Source organism: Indicator indicator, chromosome 9 (assembly GCF_027791375.1).
Source record: "Indicator indicator isolate 239-I01 chromosome 9, UM_Iind_1.1, whole genome shotgun sequence".
NCBI lineage: Eukaryota > Metazoa > Chordata > Aves > Piciformes > Indicatoridae > Indicator > Indicator indicator.
Window position 1 is genome coordinate 12911895 of NC_072018.1, and position 26705 is coordinate 12938599.

The following is a 26705-nucleotide window of genomic DNA, read 5'->3' on the forward strand; positions in this document are numbered from 1 at the left end:
CTTTATACTGAAAGTATTATTCTATAGTACAGATTAAAAATGCATCAGTAGCTTGGACCCTATTCATAGTTTCTTTCTGCACTCCTGTATACTTTTGTGGGTCTTATATTCCCCCTTCTGAAAGGATACTGTAAAAATCTCTTATCTAAAGCAAACTTTAAAAGCTGTCTTCATATGATCAAAATAATTGATAGCATGTTTGTATATATATATATTATATATATCCGTGTATGTGATGTATACGGGATAATGAATATGTTTAATTGACTTCCTGTAAGTTATTTGGTTTGCTGACTAGAGATCGTAGTACAGAAAGAAAACATAAAAAAAGCTTCCCAACTTTGTAATACTTAAATGCAGACAGATATGTGGAAGCTTGGTAAGATAACCATTCTTGATCCTGAAAGTCAACAGTTTATTCTCCAAGAGAGAAGAGAATTGAGAATTGAAGGTAGATGCAAACTACCATTTTAATGTGCCAGACATTAAAAGATTTTGAAACAGTAGTGAAAAAAAATAGGTTAAAAAAAAGAATTTAGATATGGAAAAATACAAAATATAGATCAGCAATTATGAAAGTCTTTTCCAGATAAAGAGAAGGTACTCAATAGTTACAGCATGATAAACTAGCACCTAATGTGAGGGAAATGAAGGAAATATAAAAAGAGAATGAAAATAACGTTAACAACATTGATACATATTCAGTTAGTAAGAAATGGAGAAGTGAGGAAACAGAAATTATAACATTGTGATGAGCAAAAGATAAATGGAAATTAAGACTGCATGAAATGTATCTGTTCTGGAAATACTAAAGAGGAACATGCAAGGTTTGTTTTACTTTAGTAAATGAAGTAATAGTGGTTCAGGATACTTTTTAGGTTTGACGAAGTGCTGATTTGCTGACCTCACCCTTCCAAAAATGGGATTAGGTCATGTTTCCTTCTGTTCCTTCCACCAGTGTTGCTGTCATGGTCACATTACTTTGTCCTTTGAACACCTCCAAAGATTCCAGAGCTTATTTTTCTGTAATTTGTTTTGCTGCTTCCACCATCTCCTTTACGTTTCTGTATAAATCACTCTTTGTCATCTTAATCCACTGTTCATTCATTCTTTGTAAAATTCTAGTGATTCCATTCTGTAAGAGAACTTTTAGGTAAATAAAATGACAAATTGTTTTTTTTTTGTGATTATACTCTAAATCTGCTTTCAGCTAATGTAGGATAAATTTTGAGAATTTATAACTAGTGTGGTGTTTACATAATTTTACTTGTTAGGCACAGCAGCATTTTAGAAAGACATTTTTTGTGAGTGCTACTGATTTGTATTTTGTATTCTGCCATCTCTCTCCATGTATATATTTTTCTTTCTGTTAATGTCCTCAAAGAAAGATCTATAGAATTAAATAAAAGCCTAGTTAGCACATTTGTCATCAGACATACATTTTTTAGCCATGGGGTTGCTGGGGTTTCTCTGTGAAGAGGGAACGTGATGGATTTGTGTCCTGCATCTGAGAGTTGCGATCAGGATGGAAAAAATTGTGTTTTAAAGACAAATCACAAATTAACTCCCTCCACAATGGCTTGATAAGAGCTCCAAAAGGGGATGTATGTAGAAGGCTGCTCCCTTCTCTGCAGTATGTAGTAAAAAGTCTGCAAAACTGCAGTCATCATCCCAGCCTTCTTTTAACCTACCTTTGTTTTTCACTTTGCTTTGCTGAAGGAAGTAAATAAACATTACATGAGTGATTCTGTTGACATTAAAAAAAAATACACAGGTTTATTGAGTAAAATTACTCAAATGCCCACAAGAGATATTTAACTGAGGCTGGTTATTAAAACAATCTTAGCCCACTCTGTTTCACTGCTCTGATCAGAAATTTAGTATGCAGAGGAATAAGAGGAATTTGCACGTTTCCACGTTGAGGATGTTAAAAAGATGAAAACTACTTCAGCTGTTCAGTCCTTCAGATTTTCTAAGGACTGAGAAGAAATTGTGGATTTAAATTTCTCACTGGAAAGTAAGATAGGAATTGAATATTATCCAGAGGGGAAAATTAAGGAGAGACAAAATTGTAATGACTGTGATCCTTGAATTAGTCAAAGGAAGTATTATTTTTTCCAAATGTAATAAAACTCAATTCCACATTCAAATGAATCTCTCTTTTTTTCAAATTATTTTAGAATATTTTACAGTAATTTCGTATGACAGTATTCTTTCCTGTTTAATGTGTTCATATTTTTGACTATTTTAAAAACCTCAGAAATTATTACTTTCTTGTTAACTCTGTTATTGGAGGAAATCTGCATTTCATTCAGATATATTTCTATGCTAATTAAACATCTGAGTCTGCATGTGTTGGAATCTCAGCAAGCAATGCATTGGAAAATTGTATTTAGACTCAAGGAAAGGTTGCCATTCTATATGTCCCCCAAAACTGTCATGAGTTGAATATCAAAGACACCATTTTTTTCCTTGTTAGGACCTATTGTGAAATGTTGCCTGTTGTCAAGTCAATACAAAAACTGCCACCAGCACCAGAAGAGCCAGAATTTTATCTTTTACATCAAAAGAAGTTTGCAATATTTCTAGTCACAGAATCACAGAATGTTAGAAGGCACCTTGAAAGATTATCTAATTCTACCCCCTGCCAGAGAAGAATCATCTAGAGTTATAAAGGAAGACATCCAGGCAGGTTTTCAATATCTACAGAGGAGACTCCACAACCACTCTGGGCAGCCTATTCTAGTGCTCTGTCACCGTCACAGTAAAAAGTTTTTCCTTTTGTTTACGTGGAACCTCCTATGCTCCAGCTTGCACCCCTTGCCCCTTGTCCTGTTGTTGGACATCACTGAGAAGAGCCTGGCTCCGTCTTCCCAATAGTTGCCCTTTACATATTTATAAATATTAATGAGGTCACCCCTCAGTGTGGTCTTCTGCAAGCTAAAGAGCCCCAGCTCCCTCTGCCTTTCCTCATAAGGGAGATGTTCCACCCCATTAATCCTCTTTGCGACTCTGCAATGGGCTCTTCCAAGCAGTTCCCTGAAGTCCTTCTTGAATTGTCCTATGAGGACAGACTGAAAGAGTTGGGGCTGTTCAGTCTGGAGAAAAGAAGGCTCTGAGGTGACCTTATTGTGGCCTTCCAGTATCTGAAGGGGGCCTACTAGAAAGCTGGGGAGGGACTTTTTAGGCTATCAGGTAGTGATAGGACTAGGGGGAATGGAATAAAGCTGGAAGTGGGGAGGTTCAGGCTGGAAGTGAGGAAGAAGTTCTTCCCCATGAGAGTGGTGAGAGCCTGGAATGGGTTGTCCAGGGAGGTGGTTGGGGCCCCATCTCTGGAGGTGTTTGCAGCCAGGCTGGATGAGGCTCTGACCAGCCTGATCTAGTGTGAGGTGTCCCTGCCCATGGCAGGGGGGGTTGGAACTAGATAATCCTTGTGGTCCCTTCCAACCCTGACTGATTCTATGATTATAAGTGAAGGGCCCGGAACTGAACACAATATTCCATATATGACCTCACCAGAGCAGAGTAGAGGGGGAGGAAGTTACTGAAAACTGTAATATCAGAAAACACAAACCCACTACTAATAAAATGCCTTCTAATAAAGCCATTTGTGGTACAAAGTCTCTTCATCCCCTTTCCGTAGAATTCCATGCCTCATTAACTGAGTTTCGAATCATTTGTCAAATAATTGTGAGAAAGTTCTTAACCACAAACCTGCTCCTAACCTAACATAAAAAAAGGGATCGACTGACACTGACCCACAGAAGTATTTTAATTTTCTGCCTTCTGCAGAAACTGCAGTCATCAACTAAACTGGGGGTTGTTTTTTTATTCCAACACCCTCTCACTAAGCCATCCTTGCTGTTAAAAGCATGATGAGCATGAGCACATACACTGATCCACCCTGATTTATTTTAACTCTGTAGAAAAGGTGTAGACAACATATGTGAACAAAGCAGTGTTCTGCATATGTTTATTCTGTTTATAGACTATCAGTGGGGACCTAATGTCCCTCTTCTACGTCATGTTCTGTGGAAGTAATACCAATATTCTAACTTTTTGTTTTGTTTTGTTTTATAAATATTCAAAAGGTAACACAGGTGAAGTTATAAAAATTCTCACAGTTTGTCCTCCAAGTCCAGTAAAAAAGACTTATTCCATCAAAATTTTCAATATTTGTACCAGTATTCAGATGAGATATTTTAAAGAAAGCAAAAGACCGATTGCATCCCCATGTGTTCTGGTAGCAGAACTTAATTTCTGATACAATTCTGTCCCACTGAGTTAAATTTATTTTGACTTTTGGCAAGCCCATCAAGAAACCGAGGGGCAAAGGAAAGAGTAAGTAACAAAGGAACAACAGTGAGCACTGGGAAGCCTAAGACCATCCAGGTGACAGCCTACAAGGCTCCAGGCTTTTTTCTTTCCTGGCAAACATTTTGGAATGAAATGTGAAGGACAAAGTATTTTTGTGTATGTGTTTAGGTTTTGTTTTGTATTTTTTTCCCTAATATATAGTTGAAAAACTGTCTTCATGTGTCAACTTAATTCTTCTTTTCCACCTTCATGTAGCTCTTGTTTGTGTACTAATATTACTGATTGTTTCTTGTTTCAGCTATTTGTACAAGAATGAAATCCAGTCAATTGACAGGCAAGCATTTAAAGGACTTGCCTCTCTAGAACAACTGTAAGTGCCTTTTCTCTTCTGTGCTGTCATCTCCATGGTTCCCCTGCAGAGGAAAAGTGCACGCCTTGATCCACACATCCTGCCTGCATGCTCTGCATGTCTGCACTCCCTGGGTTATTAGGCAGAGAACCCCATAATCGTTATGTGCAACCCCACAATTTATCTCTGTGTCAAATTCCTCGTCTCTGTGTTTGTCTTGTGGTTTGCCTTCCTAGTGTCCCTATGCATTGTTACATAGCTTTGATGAAGCAGCAGCATTGTTGTGGGAAGTGTTGAAAACCAATGTGTATTACTCAGACAAAGATTCTTATTTGATTCCTTTGATTGCAGCTGTTATTTAATTGTATGCAGTGTAAGTGAAGCTGAATTAATCTGAAGTTTAACCCAGTTTTGTTATAATTTAAAACCAGAAGAGGTTTTAAAATTAAAACCTTACTCTTATTGTGTTAATCATTGCCATATACAGATGTTTAAAAAGAAAGTTCATTGCTTGTAATGTGGATATTTCGGTCTTCTAGGAAGACCGATTAAAATCATGTTCCTTTTCCTGTATAATGACTGAAGAATAATTTCCACTGGAAAAGAATGAAAAATACACTCTTTAGCATAACGAAAACTGATTGTATTGATTCAATGAAGTTTAACTATATTTTGTTCTATAATCAGGAAGCGTTGCTGAACGTTCATAGTGCTAATGTTTAGAAAAACAGAAAGAGCTGTAAATCCATAGCTGTTACACAGTTTGACTGCTAAATAACAGTACTAGACCCACAAGTTTTGTAGTGTGTGAATTTTGAAGGCTGAACATCTTTCTTTTAGGACCAGCATAAATTTTGACTCCTGACTGTTATTAGTGTATTAAAATTTTTCTATATCTACCAGTTTCCTTACTACTATAAACATCTAGTGGATATTAGTGGACATGGTGTGTATCTGAAATAGAATGACACTTCAGATAGGTACAAAATCATAATAAGTTTATTTTAGAGGGCAATAGATGCTTTTTGAAGGAAGAGCTTCCAGATAAAATTAAAGTAATAATTATAAAACATATATAAATGTGTAATTTGTTTCCTTAATGTCTTTCTCTTCCTCCTACTCTAGAAATGATTACTGCAGCATATTGACAGCAACTGGTAGGGCTTACTTGCATGCTAATAGCAATACTTATTTTCTGTGCAGAATTTGAAATATCGAGGCCTATTTATTGAATTAGCAATGCATCCAAAATAATACTCTTCAGCTTGCTGCAAGCCTGTTATGCTGCAAGTGGCAACATTTGCCCTTTTTCCTTTTACTCTTATTTCCTGTTGATCTATGTCATGACTGGAAAACGCAGAATCATAGAATTGTTTCAGTTGGAAAAGACCTCTAAGATCATTGAGTCCAAGCATTGATCTAACACCACCATGACCATTAAACCACTTTGGAATATTAATGCCTTCTGATTGAACTTTTCTGCTAGGTTATGGTTAAGCCTCTCTATCATGGTAATATCATGGTAATCAGCTTCAGCTCAAACTTGAGACATCAACACAGCGCTGTATTGTTTTACACCTACAGCTGGTCTGGAGCCTGCTGGGTGGGAATTATTGCCCTGCTGGGTGCACATCAAAAAGCTTACTTCGTTTAGAGCTCTTCTCCTGGGCAGATCTTAAAAAGAAGGTTTGCTGGGTGGGAAAATAGGAGCACAGGAAGCTAGTGGCAAGCCTGGAAATGAATTTACTGGAGGGTACGCATTGAGATTTGTACTTTGGGAAAGATACGTTGTTTATGCATCATTACAATAAAAATAGGTTCTGGCTCTACAAGGTCTGTTTTACCACAGACCTTTGGAGAAATATTCTGCTCACAAGACAAAAGCTGGTCTTTGTAAACAAGACCTGTAACTTCAGTCTGGGACAGTACTGACTACTCAGTAAATATTTCTGCATTTGAATCTTCAGTGGCCTCCAAGTTATCAAACAGACTTTGCTACTGGGTGCATTGACTCAGCCAAGTGCTCTTCTCTGCTCAAGAGAGTTCTTAGTAGTAGATGCTGTGTTCCACATCTCAGAGAAAAACTTGATTCATAATAATTTCTTCTACTCCAGTGGACCATAATGGAACTGGTAGTTGCATTTTCAAAATAACCTGAACAGCAAAGCAAACACTTACCTGTTTTTTGTTTGTTTGTTTCATTGTTGTTGGTGGTGGGTTTTTTGTTTCGGTTTGTTTATTTGATTTTTTTTGTTTGGCTGTTGTGGGACTGTTTTGGTGTTGTTTATTTGTTTGTTTGGGATTATTTCTTTTATTTTGTTGTCCTTTGAGAGACACTGAAAATATAGTACAATTTAGACTGTCTGTTGCATGTATAAGGGAAGAAAAGCCTCAGTATTTACCGTGGCTGACAATCCTTCTGAAACCTCTGCAGCAGAATTCTTAGCTGCTGATGTAGTAGAAATATCCTTTTCTTTGGAGATTTCTGCCAACGGAATTGACCTTGAAACTCACTTGTGCTAGAGTAAATTCTGAAAACAAATTGGCAGTTCTAGATGTTCAAACACACTCAGCCATGCATATTTCGTCACCTAAGTCTTCAGTCATGGGAAGGCATGAAAGGAAAAAGTCAGCTGATGGAAAGTAGATGCCAGTACCAGTTTAGACCCTGTTAAATCTGCAAGACATATGTTTGGGTCTGGCAGATGAGACACAAAGCTGCAGGAAACTTGCAGGGTTGGGTTTTTGTGATTTTTTTTTTTTTTTTTTTTTTAGCAGTAGCCTGAAGGCAACAAAAGCTGCCTGGATATGCTTGTGCTTAGACAAGTGCTGTATGCCTCTATGTGCCTGTACTCAGACAGCTGTGTCCTGCCTGTAATGTCACAAATACCTGGCTTGGGGTGTCACAAGTTCGCTGCATCTGGATCTTAAGATCAAGATCTAGATGCAGTCTGTTTCTAGATTAGTGTGCACAGTTTCTCTTCCAAATATCTGCTCCCATTTTTTTCAGATTTTGACTTAAGAACTATGTGTATCACGCACAAAAAATATTCCCTCTAGTCCTTAACTGGCAAGATCCCCATATGCTGAAAGAATTATTTAAGTCTGTTTAACTAATCTTAGTCAAATATTAATGATGTGTTTTCTTTTAACTTTTATATTAACATATTAATTTTCCTCTTTGAAAGCTGTTACTAGAGTTACACTGCAGTTTGTGTACACATGTACATGTTTTGGGGAAATTTATAGATACAAACATTATCTTGCACACAGCAATGCAGCTTGTCGTATTAATTTTATTTTCCTCAATCCACTTTTCAGTAGCTTTCAAATGTTGTGAATTTTAAGTTATATGTTATGAGGAGTTCCTGGTTCTTGCTTAATTGTGTGAGCTGCTATGCACAATTAACACAGCAGAAGCTGATTGAAGTCTCATTGCTGCTACAAAATGCCTATGATGAGGAATAATAAAAGAGATTTCATTAATAAACAGCCAACCAAACCCAAAATATATGAAAGGGGTCTTAAGAAGTACATCCTTATTCTAAAATAAGATCAGCTGGGGATAACAAACTTAGGTGACTGGAAAAAGATACTTGTCTAGTGTTATTTTAAAAGTCTTTAAAGAGATTCCATAATGTCCTTAAGCATCCTCTTCCAATATTCTATACTGTTACTGTAAATTCTTAACCACTTAAACTTGCAGGTTAAGCCTGTTACTTCTTGTCATACCCATGGGCAGGGAAAACTCCTTGATAAATGTGGGAAAAATGTTTGTTCATTCGTTCAAATAATGAGAATGGCAAACATGCTACTGAAATATTCAGAACATAGATTATACCCAACTAATGTTTTTTAAGTACTTCCCCAAAGACATAGAGGCACTATTAGAACTGAACAACTGGCATGTAAGATAAAAATAATCCTCTACAAAAATATTATGCTGCAGAAGATGGAATCTTAAATTTATTGCTAGGAAAAATGCTCCTGGAACTGAATTTCACTGTAACTATTCATCCTTCAAGATTAATAAAAACAAAGAGAAAATCTGTACCATGCTTATTTGATCAAATCTTTCTCTAGATGTGTTTGTTTTGGATTTTTTTTCCTTTAAATATTTTCTTCTGTTTAATCCATGCTAGTGAATTAAAAAAGTAAGATACAAGGGTGTTTAATGATCAGTCTTGCATGCTTTTCCCTTAGATTTCCATTTTGCTAGTCTTTTATCTCAAATTCATTACATCATATCACTGTTTTAAAGAGCATTTTATACTCTGAACATAAAAGATGTCTTTAAAGATGTATCAGTGTGAGATTATTTCCTGAATATGATTACCTTTAAAGTGAATTTCCAGAATAAGAAATTCTCATATTAATTAGAATATTAAAAATCCTTTCAAAAAGTATTTATGTGGTACATGGAATAAAAGAATGTGATAAACCTAAGTGATAAAATGTGATTAAAGTGTAGGTTGTAAAGCTAAGGATTTTTTATTCTTTTTATTGCAGACTTACAGTGCAATCTGGTTTCTGCATCTATTTTTCTTTAGACTTACACTTGTTGCTAATCACTTTGTCCACATATTTAACTTGTTCTGTTCCTAAATTGCCTGACAAGCTACTCAGAACATTTTTTTTTAGTAATAAAAACCTGCAAAAGCCAACTGACTTGTTATATGAAGCAGTTAAGAGTATTTTCCAGTTGGACTGTGTGATTAGATTTTTTTGAGCTACTTTGGGTAGCATGATTTTTGATGAGGTACAGCTAACTGTTATAATATGCTTCAGTGCCTATTCTACGTGTGTCTGCCATGATTTAAGATTATAAACAAGGCTAGGTTTCTACCAGAAGCATGTTTTAATTATACTGATTAACTGTGTTAGAAAAACAAGATGAGTTTTCAAGTTCATGACATATTATTTATATTTGTAATTATATTAACCTTAAATACTGAACAGCAGCCATGAGCTGCTGCTTTGAATTTAATGGTGTCTACATCACTTAAACCACATGAGAGAGGTGTTCCTGCTTTTCCTCCCTTTGCTAATCTCATCTCTGATCCATGGACATGATGCTTTTCACAGCATCACATAATGGCAGGGATTTGAAAAGATGTCTCAAGATCATTATTCCAATCCCCCTGCTACAGCAGGATCACCTAGAGTAAATTCATACAGCAACATGTCCAGGCAGATTTTGAATACCTCCAGAGACAGAGACTGCACAACCTCTCTGGCTAGCCAGAGAACTCTTGTTCTGGTAAGAGGTGTTACCAGTACCTACAAATCCTTGCTTTGTCAATGCCCAAAGAAGTACAAGAGGCTAATTTATTGGGAAGATAAGGAGATATATTTACAAGGTGCTCATGAATCACCAAAAGGCAAATAAAGTTAACAAGGTGAGAAAGGGGAGAAAAATCCCTTGTTGCCTGAACAAGAACTAGTTGTTTGTAATGTTTTTCCAAAATCAAAGTTGCTTCAGAAGTAATGAACTCGAGAATTGTGCCTGATTTTTCCCTGTGATCCCCACCTTGCCTTACACCCTCCCAAACACTGCTGGTATTGGGGAAGTGGGTGAGCAGAATCTTGGCTCCTGGCAAGCTGTGCCTGCCTACCTACCTACCTCATGGCCAGGTTCTGCCTGTGGAGCAGATACCAGCCCAGTCCTGATGGTCCTTCCTCAGGTCTGAACCTTACTGAAGTTTCTCTTCTCCCCATTTGTGATTCAAATGAACCTTGCAGGAAGTATCTGCCTCTGAGATGTTTGGGGTTTTTTTATGTGCAAGAAATTGTCCTATATTTTGAAAAGGGAAATGAAGACTGGCCAATGTAGTATCATAGACTCATAGAATCATTTTGATTGGAAAAGACATTTAAGATCATTGAATCCAACCATTATCTAACTCTACCAAGTCTGGTGCTATACCATGTCCCTCAGCACCACATCTCTGCATCTTTGAAAGACCTCCAGGGATGGGGATTCAACTACCTCCCTGGGGAGCCTCTTCCAGTCTTTGAGAACCCTTTCAGTCAAGAAGTTTCTTCTAGACTCCAAACTTAACCTCCTCTGGTGCAACTTGAGGCCATTTTGTCTCATCCCATCACTTGTTACTCGGGAGAAGAGACCAACCTCCACCTGGCTTCAACCTACTTTCAGGGAGCTGTAGAGAATGAGAAGGTCTCCCCTCAGCCTTCCTTTCTCCAGACTAAAACACACCAGGTCCCTCAGCATGATTGCACCTTTCTCATTTCCTTATACAAACAAGAGTCTTTACTTACTACTGAACATGGCCATGCGTTGCTCTGGCAGTGAGCAGACTCGACACTGCAATGTGCCTGATCACATTCCATGTTGATTTATTGGCTTTTCCTGTGGTCCCTGTTCACTGCTCCCTGGCATCGCTCGCTGGCTAATGCTCAGGCTGTGCTGCTGCTGGCGGGGGAGCTGGGACACTGCCAGGCACGGGCCTGGCTCCCAGCCCCACACTCCTTCCAAGCCTTGCTGCAACGACTCTGCTGGAACTGCCACTTCTTCCTGCTTTGCTCTCTCTGTGACAGCCACTCGGCTCAGGTCAAGCAGTAGCGTATGGGCAGTATTTCAGCACAAGGCATTTCCCATCTTTTGTATTTCATGCTGAAGGATTCACTCTTCTTTGCCCCTTTTTTTTTTTTTTTTTTGCTGAGATTTTGAGGTCTAAGATTTTCTCTTTGTTTTTAAATCGAGGGCCTTTTTCTTTCTTTGGCCCTCAGTGATTTCTATTTGTGCACATTCTCAGACATGCACATTCTCAGATGTTCCTGAAGTTGTTAGAGGTCAAATAGAAAACTTGAGTTTTGGATAAATTTGGATATATTCAGTAATCAAAGTCGATAAATCATTTTCATAGTTCCTTGTGCAAGTCTTAACAATTACTCCTTATTTTCTCATCTACACGGTTTGGGAGTGCACAACATAGCTGACACTGGAATCACCCTCCCTTTGCAGTCCACTGTCCCAGCGGTTACAGATTAATAATCTGGTTAATTATCTTGTTACATTAGACTTTGTCAGTTTTACAGCATTAACAACCGTGTAATATTTGTTATTGTGTAATATTAATAGCATACACAAGCATCAAGAGAGCATCAAACTGCAGAGCACTGCTGGGCTGGTTAATTATACACAAATTGCTGGAAAGTCCTTTGTGTAAAAGGAGTGCAGTCAAGCTTGGCTTTGGATTGCAAAATTGTTTGTCTTTAGAGCTTCTGATGGTTCATAGGTTTAAATGCCAGTATTCATGGACTAGAGGAAGTTACTTCTCAGCATCTTTTGGAATTTTCATGCAGTGTGATAAACAATGAAAGCAGTTACCCACTAAACATGTTTGGATTATTTTTATTTATTTTTTAATAGAAAATTAATGTTTTCTAAAAAACCTGAAACGTTTTCATGTCAAAAATAAATTAAAAAGCTTTTTCCTTCCAAATATATTTATTCAGGCATTCTTATTTTCATTAATATTTTCATCATAATCAAAATGAGATTTGGCAAAATTGTGTTCAAAGTATTACATCCAAAATGTCCATAGCGTAATGGGTTTAAAACATTATTTTTCCCCCCACGTACACATACAGACACACACAGTCTGTCTTCAAACTCTTCTGGTAAAAATGTTATGCCTCTACATCACTATCAGCATTTAGATGTGTTAAACAGTGTGTAAACAATAACAAATGCTTCACAGTATTTTGTCTTCAAACTCTTCTGGTAAAAATGTTATGCCTCTACTATCAGCATTTAGATGTGTTAAACAGTGTGTAAACAATAACAAATGCTTCATAATACTTTATCTTCATTAAAAAAACTGTTTCAAAATTTTTCTTTCTGTTTAAAATATTTTCAGGTATCTGCACTTTAATCAAATAGAAACATTGGAACCTGAATCCTTTACCCATCTTCCAAAACTTGAAAGGCTGTAAGTGTGTTTTTTCTTGGAGTAAGATTCAGAAGTCAGCTCGCTTCTTTGTTTGAATTAAAGTAAATGTTTGAAGCTGGAAAATGATATTTTTATCATTCCTATAGATTATTTCTAATCTGAGTTTTTTGTTGTAACTACAGCATAGTTTTTGCCAAGAAACTTTGGTCAGGCTGACCTTAGAGGCAGGCAGAAGTGAGCGTTGCCTGTGATATATTTCTGTGTTGCGAAACTGTTTCCCAAAGAGCTATGATCAGTGTTTGGCCTAGCATAATTGTTATGAATGAAGAAACAGAAAATTTATATTCTTTTCTTTTTCTGAGTTTCTCATTTGAATGTTTATGAACTCCCATTCTTTTGCTTCCTTTATGGCTTCTTTTTGCTTATATGGCCATGTAGAATACAACTTTGAGGCCACAAAAATATCAGTCATTGAATATCTGAAAAAAATGTTGTTTGTTTCCTTTTTTCTTTGTTATTTTGTAAAATTACTTTTTCTTAAAGGATTTTCAGAAGCATGTAAATGAAATGAGTGTGCCTCAAAATCAGTATCGTTACATGCCTATTTCTGTGCTTTTTGACAGATTTTTGCATAACAACAGAATAGCTCATTTGATTCCTGGAACATTTAGTGACTTAGAATCTATGAAGAGATTGTAAGTAAACTGAAATATTATTGAACTAAAGAAACTTTAAACAATTTAATTATTGTTGCCATATTTATCTTCCTTGCAATTGTTTTCTGTTGTGTAACTGTTTTAAATGTTAAATATTTTTTCCTAAGCCGTGCTCTACTTGTTTAGGTACATAGATTGAGACCACTGCATCAACTCCTACTGTCATTAATGACTGGATGAAACCTTTTGTTTCCTATCTTGCAATTATTTTTAATCATATGGTCCAATATTTGGTTATTTCAATATTTTCTGTTAGTTGCTTTACTTGTCCTTATCTGATGATAAAAACACAGTTACAAAAAGGTTCTTGGTGGTTTAAAAGTACATTACTTTCAAAAGCAACTCCGTAAGACACTTCTCCTTGAAATGCCATTAACTTCGAAAATTAGAGGCTTCTTAGTTCCCTAGTAGCATTTTAAAACTTGAACTCCATAAGAGTACCATAGTATGGTGACATTCTATGGGTTTTCTGTCTCTCACTTTGGATCTCCAGTGTTCTAGGATAAACATTCCTTAAATTATCCAAGACAGCCATTTTGAGAAAGGCAGTCATGCATTCATACTCACCTTTCTGGGTGGGCTGCTGAGGGCATGTTTTACTGAGAAAAGTGATTGCAAGGGTCGTAACAGGAATGAGATCCTGTTTGTTTAGGACAGTTTTGAAACCATACCTTTAACTGGAGGGGAAGGGCAGAATAAAATAAGTTTGGATAATGTATGCACCTTCTAGCAGTAGCTGCTTCACTCATACCTCAATTTCTTATGGAGTTCAGGTAAACAGAAAGGGATACTTACAGAGTCACAGAATTGTTTTGGTTGGAAAAGACCTGTAAGATCATTGAGTCCAACTGTCAGCTCAACACCACCATGACCATTAAATCATGCCCCAAAGCACCATGTTTACACTTCCTCACATAAATCCTAGGTAAAGAGGAATTTTACTAGTGGCTATTGGTGGAGCAGGACAGTGGGCTGAACTGAACAGATGTCCTCTGATTGGGAACAGTTTATACCTAAAAGTCACATAATGACTCTGTGTTCCAGATTTAAATTCTACCAGTAACATCTGACATTTGTACAGTAACTTTTAAAATAGTTTTCCTTCTTATTGCGTGTTTTTATAGGAGAACAGGAAGAAAATCCTATCTAGGCATTTGCACAAGAGGTTAAAAGGCAAAAGGATCAAAAAGTTTGCTACCCACAAACATATACCAAGCTGAGGTTGTTTTGTCATGCAATTTTATTTCCAATGTCCCTACAGATATATTTAATAGCACATATTTCTATATTTAATATTTTCTTTTCCTACAGGGCCCTCCACCAGCAAGTGCAGTGCTCCATGTAGTAATAGGGCCCTTCACTACTGGAAAGTCAACAATTTACGAGTTCTCATTATCTGCAATACGCAGGAGCTATACAAAGTTACTGACCCACTGAACTCAAAGAGATTTTAGTGCTTAAATAAAACTGTGGCTCTTTGTCTTAGTTGCCTGATCAGTAAAATGGGGAGTTGCAAAAATGTCTGGTTAGCTACAGTACTAAGCACATTAAAAAAAACGTGTGGAGAATGGTGTAAGGTTCTTATTTAAGCAAAATTTGGTTAACATGTGAAAAAAACCTGGCTTATTTCTGAATTCTGGGGTTAAAAAAGGTAATGCTATTGAACTGTTTTGCTATGTTGAACACAATCCTACCTGTGCAGTAAAAATAACATTCTTGTTTTTTCTAGGAAAACCTACCAGAACACATATAAGCGACCTCTGTTCCACATTGCCTGTTGTCTGTATTCACAGATAAAGGCACTGCTGGTATTGCAGAACCGTTTTGATTCACGCAAAATACTCAAATTTTACCAACAGGTGTTGTGGCTTCTGCTTGTTTTGTGCAGGCGGTTGGATTCTAACGCTCTTCACTGTGACTGTGAAATCCTGTGGCTGGCAGAGCTGCTGAAGACGTACGCAGAGTCGGGTAATGCTCAAGCAGCAGCTACCTGTGAGTATCCGCGAAGGATCCAGGGAAGATCAGTGGCCACGATAACACCAGAAGAACTTAACTGTGGTGGGTTTGCCACTTCCTGATGGTTTCTTTAATGTGTTAAATATACCTAAACTTTTGGTTGGTTGGTTTTTTGGTTGGTTGGTTCTTTGAAAACACCAACTCCCTATTGCCAGTACTGGTTATTTTCAGAAATCTCCCTGTGTTCCTTCTCAGTTTTTGTCATCTTATGACAGGACTCACTGATTTTTTTTTACCCCTCAGCCTATCTTTGGTGAAACAAATATAGTAATGTTTGAAATTTCTCCTTGAGGAAATGAATGTTATTATCTAAAAAGTTTATTTTTCCTTTTTATATTTCAGTTTGGATGATAAAAGGATTATCAGCTAGGGTGGTGTTGTGTTAATATCATTTGATGTCTTTATTCCCTTCTATACAAAGGAAAAGGAAGAAAGAAACTGTACAGAATCGGTGCTGATTTTGCAGATCTTATTGTTAAAAATCCTGTTGATATTATTGTAACTGAGGTTGGGCCACTGGGTTTCTTTTTCAATCAGCTATACTAACAAGAAATGAGTGCCCTGCACAGGCACTGAAATCATCTGTTACCAAATGATTAACAGACAAGCACTTGTTTTATAATCCCTTTGTTCATCTGTTTTCATTCAGCCTGAGTCTGGCTTCATAGGTGCCCTGGGACTCAGCATCACATTTCTTCTGTTCTAAAATCAGAATGTGGATTTCTCATCAAGCTATGGGCATCTGCCTGCCTACCCATTTGTTAAGGCCAAGTTATAATGAAATTATCCTTTTGGCTATGTGTTGGGTATAATATGAGAATTATCACCATAGGTGTCTGCAAAGATCTTGAGAAAACTTGTAAAAAGGGTGTTTCATAGAATCATAGAATGGTTGGGGTTGAAACCTTAAAAATCTTCTGATTCTAACCCCACTAGCCTCAAAGTGGTAGAGGTGGGATTGATTGATCTTTTCTCTCAGGATTTTGTGCAAGAATAATTCATGTGGCATCCTACCATCTCTCTGCACACTATAAGGAGCTTGAACTTGTAAGTGGCAGGAAGCAAGCTGGACAAATTATTCTGTAGGAGGCAGGTTGAGCACTGATGCTTATCTAGAGGAAATTATTTTAAATGGCACTTGTGCTTACTGCTTTAAAGCTTTTTCCTTCATAAGCAAATTGAGCCTTTGTGCAAATAAATAAAACAGCTACTTTAGATCCTGATACAAATTTGCACAATCCATTTCCAGACTTCTAAAAGGTCCTAAGGAACAAGAGACTTGGGGGAAAAATGTGTTGAATCCTGATTAAGCATATAAATATTTAAAGTTCAAACATTTGTGAAAAATATTTCTCTAAAAAGTATGTGGAATTTTTTTTATCTACCATTCTTTAGCAGTTTTAAAACAAGTAAGAGCTCCTTTCACATTTTATTGTTGATCCAGAGAGGCCAAGGATTACATCAGAGCCTCAGGATGTGGACGTTACCTCAGGGAATACAGTGTACTTCACTTGCAGAGCTGAAGGCAATCCTAAACCAGAAATTATCTGGCTTCGAAACAAGTAAGTTTAAAAGAGGAAGAGAGAAACTTGATGCAGGTGTATTTATCTTGATGTGTGTACATTTCTGAGTGCATTTCCACAGGCATTACATGCTAATATATGGAATAGCTACAGCAGAAACATACTATAATTAAAAGTATGTAAAACAAGAATGATTCACATCTGGTTTATTAGTGATTACAAACACTTAAGCTTGAGAAAATCATATGACCATTGGTAAGATTTTCAGCTGTTATAGCTGCAGAGTTTCTCACACCTGTAAAACTAAACCGTTGATATGTAAGTACCAGGCAATACGACACGAACACGTTGCATGTGCAGTTTGTGGGTTAGCTAATCTTTGCGTACATTTCAAGGCAGAGTAAAAGCTACTCTGTAAAGCACTCCTGCTAGATAAGAGTTAGGTTTCTGAGAAGGTCTTCCTTGACCCCCAGCTCCTCAGAGGCAGTTTTCCTCTGAGGTGTAGCTCCCTTTGAGGGGAGGAGAGGAACACCAGTTTCCAGGCTCCCCAGGTGAGTACATGGAGACAGGCAAGTGTTTGTAACACTAGGTAATCCAGGTTGAAGAGGTTCTCAGGAGGTCTTTCGTGCAGGCTTCTGCACAAAGCAGGATCGTACCAGTTGGGTTTTAAAAGCCTCCTAGGATGGAGGTAGCACAAGTTCTCTGGACACCCTGCTCCATTGCTTCTCCTCACTGCTTTGAGGATGGATGGAATGACCTATCAAGGATGTGTGTCTTTCAGCAGCCCAAGAACCAGCCTAATGCAGAATAGCTGCCCAAGCTTTTCCCAGAGCCTGTCTCCTTGCAGTCGTGCTAGCACAGCACAGCTGAACCAGCCATGTCACAGCACATTGCCCCTCTTAAACTGATGTGAATATACAACAGGCACTTGAATTGTGAGTTTACCACTGGCTTAATCAGATTTTGCTCTTATACAAATGGGGACCCTGATCTGGAAAATAAATTCCCTCACATTTTATATTAGCAAATGAACCATTTTAGTTTGTTAATCGCTGATAAAATAGAACAATGTGGAATCCTGGTTCAGTAGCTTTCTGCTGATGTCAGTGAGAACCCCACGTGAAGCAAGGGTACAGCATTTATGGAGTATGTCAAGAACAGAACCTTTCATTTGGATGGTATAATTATTTCATTAAGATTTTCTTTGGCTTTTACTTTTTATAATAAACAAAGAAAATATATTCAGAATACACATATGAAAGAGTTTTAAGAAGAAATTTGAGCTTGGGGTGTGGGATTATTGACTCTGGCTTGTTTCCTGACTGCATGAATGAGAGCAAAGCTCTTTGCAAGGTAGTTGAATGTGGCAAGATTTCAGTCAAAAGCCATTGACCTGTCGAGTAGTATTTTGGGCCCATTGACCTGTCGAGTAGTATTTTGGGTAGATCAACAGTCAAGCTGGGTTTTGTACATAGGGAATGAGATCTTATCCCTCCTCTGTGCCTTCTTCATTACGTAGTCAGTCCCTTTAATAAAACCCCCTAACCATTCTTAATTAGTGTCACAGAAATACATCCATGACATAGCCTAGCAATCTGATCTTAACCTATTTTTCAAGGCAATACAAATTATAATCAGGTTTGTTAGTGCTGCTTGAGCAATCCAGACAGGTTAGCACAGAGACAGTTTTATAGCAGCTAACACCTCTCCTAATAGAAAGTATCTTGAGTGTTGAACTTACATGATATGCTTCCAGTGGAAACATCTTAAATTGATTTGCCAGTTAGCACAACCTTAAAGGGAAGTGAGAACAGCTATGTGTATTTTGTTTACTATTTTCCGTGTAGGCTTTTACTCATAAAACTGTTTTGGCTTTTTATTTCAAAGATGTAATACTTGCATAAACAAAATCGGTTCATTTTTAGTTTTTCCTGTTCTTCTTCTTTTTAGGAGAAAGCTAAAAATTATATTATTTCACTTATCACAGTGAATTTTTTTCCCTGAGTTATTTTGAGCAATATGTTTTGGAGTTTATTATTTGACAGTTTTCAGTGCTTGTGATTTAAAGGTTTAACTCCAGCAGATTCTTTTCTTCACAGTAATGAACTTAGTATGAAAGAAGATTCCCGTCTAAACTTGCTAGATGATGGCACATTAATGATTCAGAATACTCAAGAAACAGACCAAGGCATTTACCAGTGCATGGCAAAAAATGTGGCAGGAGAAGTGAAAACTCAGGAAGTTACTCTTAGATACTTTGAGTCACCAGGTAACGAACATTGAGTCTGAACTTTGCATTCAGATAGAGAATTGTTTTGGGCATAAGATGGCACAATATGTTAATATGAATTTGTTTATCTTTGTTTAGAAGTTAAAAAGCTTTTCAAACAGTTTGAATAGTACTTGGATGGCTAAAAATTTGATGCTTTGTTTCTTAGGTGCTTTTTACATTCAGATTTCTTAGGTGTCTTAAGATCATGAAGTTAGAATAGTCTTAGAACAAAAATGCAAATCAGACAATTAATATGTTTATTGTAGCATGCAACTCTATTGATAGTCTTGTGGACTGTTTGTAGAAGGGTGAAGAAAGAACCTGTTGCATTGCAACATTGCTCAGTGCAGTCATGATCTGTTCTCTCTGGATATGTGAAAACTGCAAGCTACTAACAGGCCACTCATGAAAGCTTTGGCACACTGTACAGTCACCTTTGCTTGGGAGCTTTTGAGCCTGAATTTCTGTCTAGCCAGGGCTGTCCTATTTTTAAATTACAAACTTTGCTGTGAGAACATTTTGTTTTGACAATCAGCACCAGGTAAACTTAAAATGTCACTGCAAAGCACACTTGTAGTTGGGAAGAGTTGCTAAAATGAGTTGCTTAGAAAAAGTTGTTTGATCAGTTTTGTCTTTTTGTGTGTTTATGGCAATTTTTATGCAGTTTTTTGTCTGGGTCTTGATGTTGAGGCCTCTGAAGAGACCTTTATAAAGATCAGCAATTGAGAAGGAAATGTTTGAAAATTGTTTCAATGGAAGTTAAAAACTAAATCAGTACAATTAGATGATTTAGGGATTTTAGTTTATTGATATTTATCAATGTCTACAGCTAGCTAGCTAGATTAGGCTTAAAGCAAGGCAGAGTTTGAACCAAGATTAGAAGTGTGGAACAGAGGTATTAAACCTGTCTAGATTACAAAAACAGTTGCAATATTCAGCTAAATAAGTTCTGTGTGAACTAAAAGTCATATTTAGGCATCGCTCTCTTCTCACAGCCCGGCCGAGTTTTGTGATTCACCCGCAAAATACTGAAGTACTAGTTGGAGAGAGTGTAACCTTGGAGTGTAGTGCAACTGGGCACCCTCAGCCACGAATTACCTGGACCAAAGGGGACAGAACCCCTTTACCAAGTGACCCTCGTGTCACAATAACTCCATCAGGAGGTCTTTACATACAGAATGTGAAGCAGGAGGACAGTGGCGAGTATACCTGTTTTGCAACTAACAGCATAGATAATATCCATGCAACTGCATACATCATAGTCCAAGGTGAGTGATTTTAAACTGAGAATGGCATGCTGTAAAACACAACGGAAAAAGTATTTTACTTTAATTTCTGTGATTTTGTGGTTTTTCTTTTTTTTATTTAATTGTCAGAAGTGCACTAAGACCGTAAGTGTTTTTGTTTTAATTACATTATTGTAGTGTAGCCCATAGGAAAGTTGTTGCTGTGCATTTCACTCACAGTAAGATGTCAAAGAATCATAGGTTGGAAAAGACCTCTAAGATTATCATGTGCAACCATGAACCCAACACCACCTTGGCCGTTAAACCATGTCCCAAAGTGCCATGGCTGCACATTTTTTAACACCTCCACAGACGGTGACTCCACCACCTCCCTGGGCTGCCTTTTCCAATGCCTGACAAATATTATAAACTGATTCTCTGAAAGTTAACTTTCATTGTTTGTGCTCAGAACTTAATCACTGCTGTTTCAAAATGTTAATTTCTTATATTTTCTTTTCCTGTAGGAATAAGCATGCATTGTCAAATTAATGGAGGGTTAATTTTTTTCTGTAACAGCAGAGAGATTAGAATTTGTGCCCGGAGTACTGAAAAAGGAGTTTCAAGTACAGATCTCTGCTAACTTTCTTTTGTAGACACTTCAGTGAATATGAGAGTATCTTCTGCTGAATTTCATGGAACTATCACTCTGCCAGCTGAGGCATCAGCATGGCTTTTCTAAAAAAAACAACATTCACAGTGCTCTAATTTATGTGATGACAATAATTTTGGTATTGTTATGTCAATAGTATGACTGTAAAGTATTGTAACAACAATATCTCAAAGCCTCCTATATCCATGGAGAATATTTTTTTTGCAAATGCTTCCATGCTGGAACTTTCATTTGCAAAACATTTTGAGTAAACACTAAACTTAAATTTGGTTTTGTTCTCAGGATAAGGTCTCTGAGGTCTGTGGGCAAACAGTCTAGGTTGCAAATGCTTTGTTAATGAGTTCAGTTTGTAAAGCTATACAAAACAACATGTCCATATGGTTTATTCATTTATTATTCACTAATGGATGATTTCAGTTTGTGAGCTGAACAGATTACTTCTCATACTGACAATTCCATTATTGGAATTGGATTTCAGAAACTATCTCATAGTCCATTCACTGCTTTCCTTTTGTGTAAAGAAAACAAGCAGCTGAAGAGGTTTTGACTATGTTGCATTTTCTTCACAATTTAGCTGAGGTCTTTTTTGAGGGAAAAAGAAGAAGGCATTTTAAATCCAAGGGACACAGTGTTCGATTCCATAAGGCTTACTGTACCTTTTATTTTGGATCTATCACAGTAGATCCCAGAGGCCTTTGATGAAACCAGGGCCACGTTGTGAGCAAGATGTTCCTTTTTTACAAGTGGCTGCCCCAACTCTTTACCCTATAATAGTCACAATGTAAAAGAGTCCTATTTACTTCTCTTTTCCTACCAGTGTGAGCTATTCAAGTCACATAGATACACAATTTCAGACAGTCATACATTTTTCAGTTGATTTTTTAACCCATTTATTTTCTCTTCTATAGCTCTACCTCAGTTTACTGTCACTCCTCAAGACAAAACAGTGATCGAGGGACAAACTGTTGACTTTCCTTGTGAAGCACAAGGCTATCCTCAGCCTGTTATTGCCTGGACTAAAGGGGGTAAGTGTGTTCCCTTTGTGCTTTTGAGCTACTATAATAGTTTGGTTGTCATTTTGGAATCACTCATGCATTGAAAGGAATTGCATGGATTTATTTAGATGTTTCAGTCTGAAAGAAACAGGGCTCATCTCTTTCTGCTCTAGCTAGAAAAGGCAGGGTGTCCCACAGAAGATATGTACCCAATCATTTTTCATTATTCAGTAAAAATGAGTCACTATTGTAGATTCCTAATAAATATTTAAGAAATATGAGGCAAATTCAATGTGGCAATATCTGCTGGTTTACTGCAGAAGAAATGTAGCTGATTGCCCCATTAACTGAAGATCTGAAGTTAGGTGGGATGTGGTCTCTTCAGAAACCATAACATTCCAAACTGGAACTGGCATCAGTATAACTGCATTTCACAGAATCACAGAATGTTCAGGGCTGGAAGGAACCTCGAGAGACCCCCCCTGCCAGAGCAGGATCACCTAGAACAGATCACACAGGAACGCATCCAGGCGGGTCTTGAATATCTCCAGAGAGGGAGACTCCTGGGGCAGCCTGTTCCAGTGTTCTGTCACCCTCACAGTGAAATAACCTGTTTCCATGGAACTTCCTATGCCTCAACTTCCACCCATTGCCCTTTGTCCTGTCACTGGGCATCAGCGAAAAGAGCCTGGCTCCATCCTCTTGGCACTCACCCTTCACATATTTATAAACATTAATGAGGTCAATTTGTGTCACTAATGAGGTCAATTTGTGTCATTGAATGCACTTTGAGAGGAACACTGAGGTGCACTCTGCTGACTGGCTTAACAGGTTATGGCTATAGAGGCATTAAGCCAAATCCAACAAAAAGAAATACTGTAGTGAATGTTTTATCAGTATGTAAATATTCCAGCTGAATCAAATAACTCTTAGGGAATTCTAAATTATGGTAGATAGATCATATTTCTAACAAACTGTTGATCATTTTGATGCTGATAATGCCCCTGCTTTTTAGTCTAGCAATATTGCTCCAATGAAATGAAAGACCCAGAAAGGAAGAAAGGGATACAGACATTGATGTGCTTTTTATTCAATTTTTATGATAGTCTATTTTTTCAAGGCTATATGTATTTTCCTGTGGATTCTCCAGATGGTTTAGGTAGATGGGATGAATTGTGTCTTACACACATGGCAATGATATGACATGAGTAATAATACCTCTTGGTGTTCTTATGACCTCTTGGTGTTTCTTATGTAAACCTTGGTATTCTTATGACTGCTTCTCATTTAAATGCTTTATTGTGCTCCTTAAATGAAACTATTTATGTGTACCACAAACAGAGAAGGGATTAGGATTATGACTGTGTGCACATGCATGCGTTGTTTGCTTTTGTTTACTTTTTGCATGAAGTAAAGGTTTCCGAGTCTTTTTTTTTTCCAAGAGACAACTTTTTCCAGTGTTTCATCAAACGTAAAATGTTCTGCATTTCCGTTTTTCTGACACAAAGGAACTTTGTTCTGCATGGCTATTATAAAGAGCGAATACTGTTGCTTTGTGTTTCAGGAGGCCAATTGTCTGTTGACAGAAGACACTTAGTTCTTTCCTCTGGAACCCTGAGGATTTCCAGAATTGCTCTGCATGACCAGGGACAGTATGAATGCCAAGCTGTCAACATTATCGGATCTCAGCGAATTGTTGTATACCTGACCGTACAGCCTAGAGGTATGATTTCCATCTGCAGCTGTGGATAAAAAAGAGAAAAAGAAAAAGATTTAAGCTCATACTGAAATACACAATACTGTATTTGATTTTTTTTTCCCTAAAATGTAAGATTGAGAATTAATTATTTTCAGTGACAGAAAATGTTAATATGAAGTAGTTTATCTTCATTTAGAAGTAAAAAAGCTTTTGAAACAGATCTTAAATAGTGCTTGGGTTTTTCTTCAGGACTTTTGCAATGTTTTACACTGAATGTAAGTTGCTGCATTTGAATTCTAAGGTGTTTTATTAGGTTTTTTAGTATTAGTAGTTATTATAAACTGAGTATATGGCACGTTTTGCCCTGATAGACTTCATTTCTAGTCGCTTGGAGACTACACAAGCTTACAACTAAATAAGGCCTATTTTGATAAAAGCTTGTTAGAATGAGGCTATTTTGGTTGGAAAAGACCTTTAAGATTATTGAGTCCAACTGTCAGTCCAACACCACCATGGCCACTAAACCATGCTCTGAAGTGAATTTGCTGTTCAGGGAATTGCTAGCATTTTACATTTCATGTGTTTCTGAGTATATCTATTTTAAATTCCAGGTATGTTCCTTTTTTTTTTTTTTTTTGGTAAAGAATGCAGATTTGTTTTGAGGATGACACTGTTCCTGTGCTTGGGAGTCTTATAAGGCTCTATGCACTTAAATAAATAGCGTTATTAACATAATGTTTTGATGTCCAGAAACACAACACTTTATTTTGCACCCTAAGAATGACCTTCACAATGAAAAGTCATTCCTTACAATTAAAATAAGCTCACACAGGAAAAAAACACAACACACCTCCATTTTTCTTAAGCTTTTCTGTAAGTACACTCTAAGTAAGCTATTTCTAGGATTAATTAGAATCATATTAGTATTTGTAATCTAGTTATGTATTTTGGTATTTAAATAAATTCAAGGAGATTAAATATTCAATTCAAAGCCTTTCTTGTTAGTGACCTCATTTTAAACAGTATTAACAGCTCCTCCAGAGCTTACATGCTTTTCAGAAAAAGCCCCATTGATTTTTCTTACTTAACAGTAGTTCTGAGAGATTGATTTCCCAAAATTGAGGGTTTTTTTTTCCACCTTTATAAAGTTGTTGACTCAAATTCCATAAAACAGAACCAAATTTTGAAAAGTTTTAGTCTTCCAGCTGTGATAAACTTTGCTAAATTTGAGGGATATTTAATAAAATGATTTTTTGTGTAATTCAGATTGCAAAATCCAGTCACCAAAAGGAAGATTGAAAGTTGCATGTGCAGCCTGAAATTGGAGCTCTCTCCATACATTCCACTGCAAATGCTATTTTCAGTTTTGCAAGAGAAAACTTTTTTTCTCTGGGCTCCTAACAAAAGGGCTGTTCATCTGAGGAATGTCTACTCAGTGCTCACTGTGGCTAAATCTGTATTAATTAGTTTAGATTAATGGTCCAGGTCTCTTTGCTGGCAAGATATGGCTCACATCCGCAAATCCAGACTCTCTTACCTCCCAGTGCTGGATGATTGCCTCTGGATGCCTTATTTGAATTGTTTCCTGGTCCTTGACAGCCACTGTATACAAATGAAGCTGGGTCTGGAGAACAGGTCTGATGAGGAGTGGCTGAGTGAACTGCAGCTGTTCAGTGTAGAGAAAAGGAGGTTGAGGGGACACCACCTTGCTCTCTACAACTTCCTCAAAGGAGGCTGGAATGAGGCAGTGTTGGTCTCTTCTCTCTACTAAAAAGTGAAATGGCCTCAGGTTGCACCAAAGGAGGATATGAGTGGAAAATGCTTGGTTGGAAGGGTTTTGAAAGACTAGAGCAGGCTCCCCAGGGAAGTGGTTGAATCCCCATCTCTGGAGGTGTTTCAAAGAGGCAGAAGTTGTGGTGCTGAGGGACATGGCTTAGCACCACACAGAATGACAGAATTGCCTAAATTGGAAAAGACCTTTAAGATCATTGAGTCCAATCATTAACCTAACACTGACAAGTCCTTAACTAAATCATATCTGTAAGCGCTATGTCTACATGACTGTTAAATACCTCCAGGGATGGGGACTCCACTGCTGTCCTGGCCAAGCCATTCCAATGCCTAATAACCCTCTAAGTAAAGAAATTCTTATCCAATATAAACCTCCCCTGGTGCAACTTTGGGCTGTTTCTTCACATCCTGTGTCCTATTACTTGTTACTAGGGAGATGAGACTGACTTTTTGTCTTTGTTAGAGTTACATAATGGTTGGACTCAATGATCTTAAAGGTTTTTTCCAACTGAAATGATTTTATGATTTTAATTTAACATCAGGGCCAGATTTTGTTTTTAATATAAATGTATGCTGCTTGCTCAAGTACTTTTCTGTAAAAGCACAGCTTCCTCCCACTGCCCCCCTAAAACACTAATATTTTAGAGCAGAATTGTAGTTCTTAATGTCTTCATCATCTTGTATGTGCTTCTCTTGATGACATCTGACTGCTGGGTATCTATCTGGATTTGAAGGAAATCAGGATTTTAAAAATGCATTAATTTTCTTTGCACTCCATTTAGCTGTGTACCCTGTGTCCTTAAAATCAAAGGTGATTTTTTTGTATTTTAAGATGTAGGGCTTATTGGTGTCAGGGCAGGCTCTGTGAAGGCTTAGCATCTTAGCAAGTTGGCCTGAGGGAATCATAGTTGAATGAGTTTTGGAAAGCTTTTGTTTTTATTGTCTGAGAAATCTCTGTTGTTGCTATTAAAAGAAAAAAAAATGTGAAGTGCCCCAAAATTAACCAAAGTTGATGGAATGTTCATTCCAGTGTCTTTGTTCAGATTTGGCTATTCACAGATATATTTTTTTAGAGCTTTTAATTTATGGAACTTAGTAGTTTTGGCAACTATTAAGCCTGTTCTGTTAGAAGTTGCGAGTACTTAAAAATCAGACATCAGGAAGAAGGAATTTTATCTCCAAGACAAATGTATAAGTAGCTAAAAACTTGCAGAC

The 26705-nt window shown here is 37.2% G+C and overlaps 1 protein-coding gene across 1 annotated transcript in view; it reads left to right on the top strand.

Annotated features, from left to right (window-relative positions):
- PXDN (peroxidasin) overlaps positions 1-26705 on the top strand; it is an 83474-nt gene that overhangs the window by 27208 nt on the left and 29561 nt on the right. Inside the window, exons 4-12 of the mRNA XM_054383827.1 lie at positions 4616-4687; positions 12550-12621; positions 13206-13277; positions 15187-15356; positions 16759-16876; positions 18937-19106; positions 20105-20377; positions 21914-22030; positions 23565-23723. Coding sequence (XP_054239802.1) covers positions 4616-4687; positions 12550-12621; positions 13206-13277; positions 15187-15356; positions 16759-16876; positions 18937-19106; positions 20105-20377; positions 21914-22030; positions 23565-23723 — 1223 coding nt within the window. The remainder of the gene's footprint in view (positions 1-4615; positions 4688-12549; positions 12622-13205; positions 13278-15186; positions 15357-16758; positions 16877-18936; positions 19107-20104; positions 20378-21913; positions 22031-23564; positions 23724-26705) is intronic.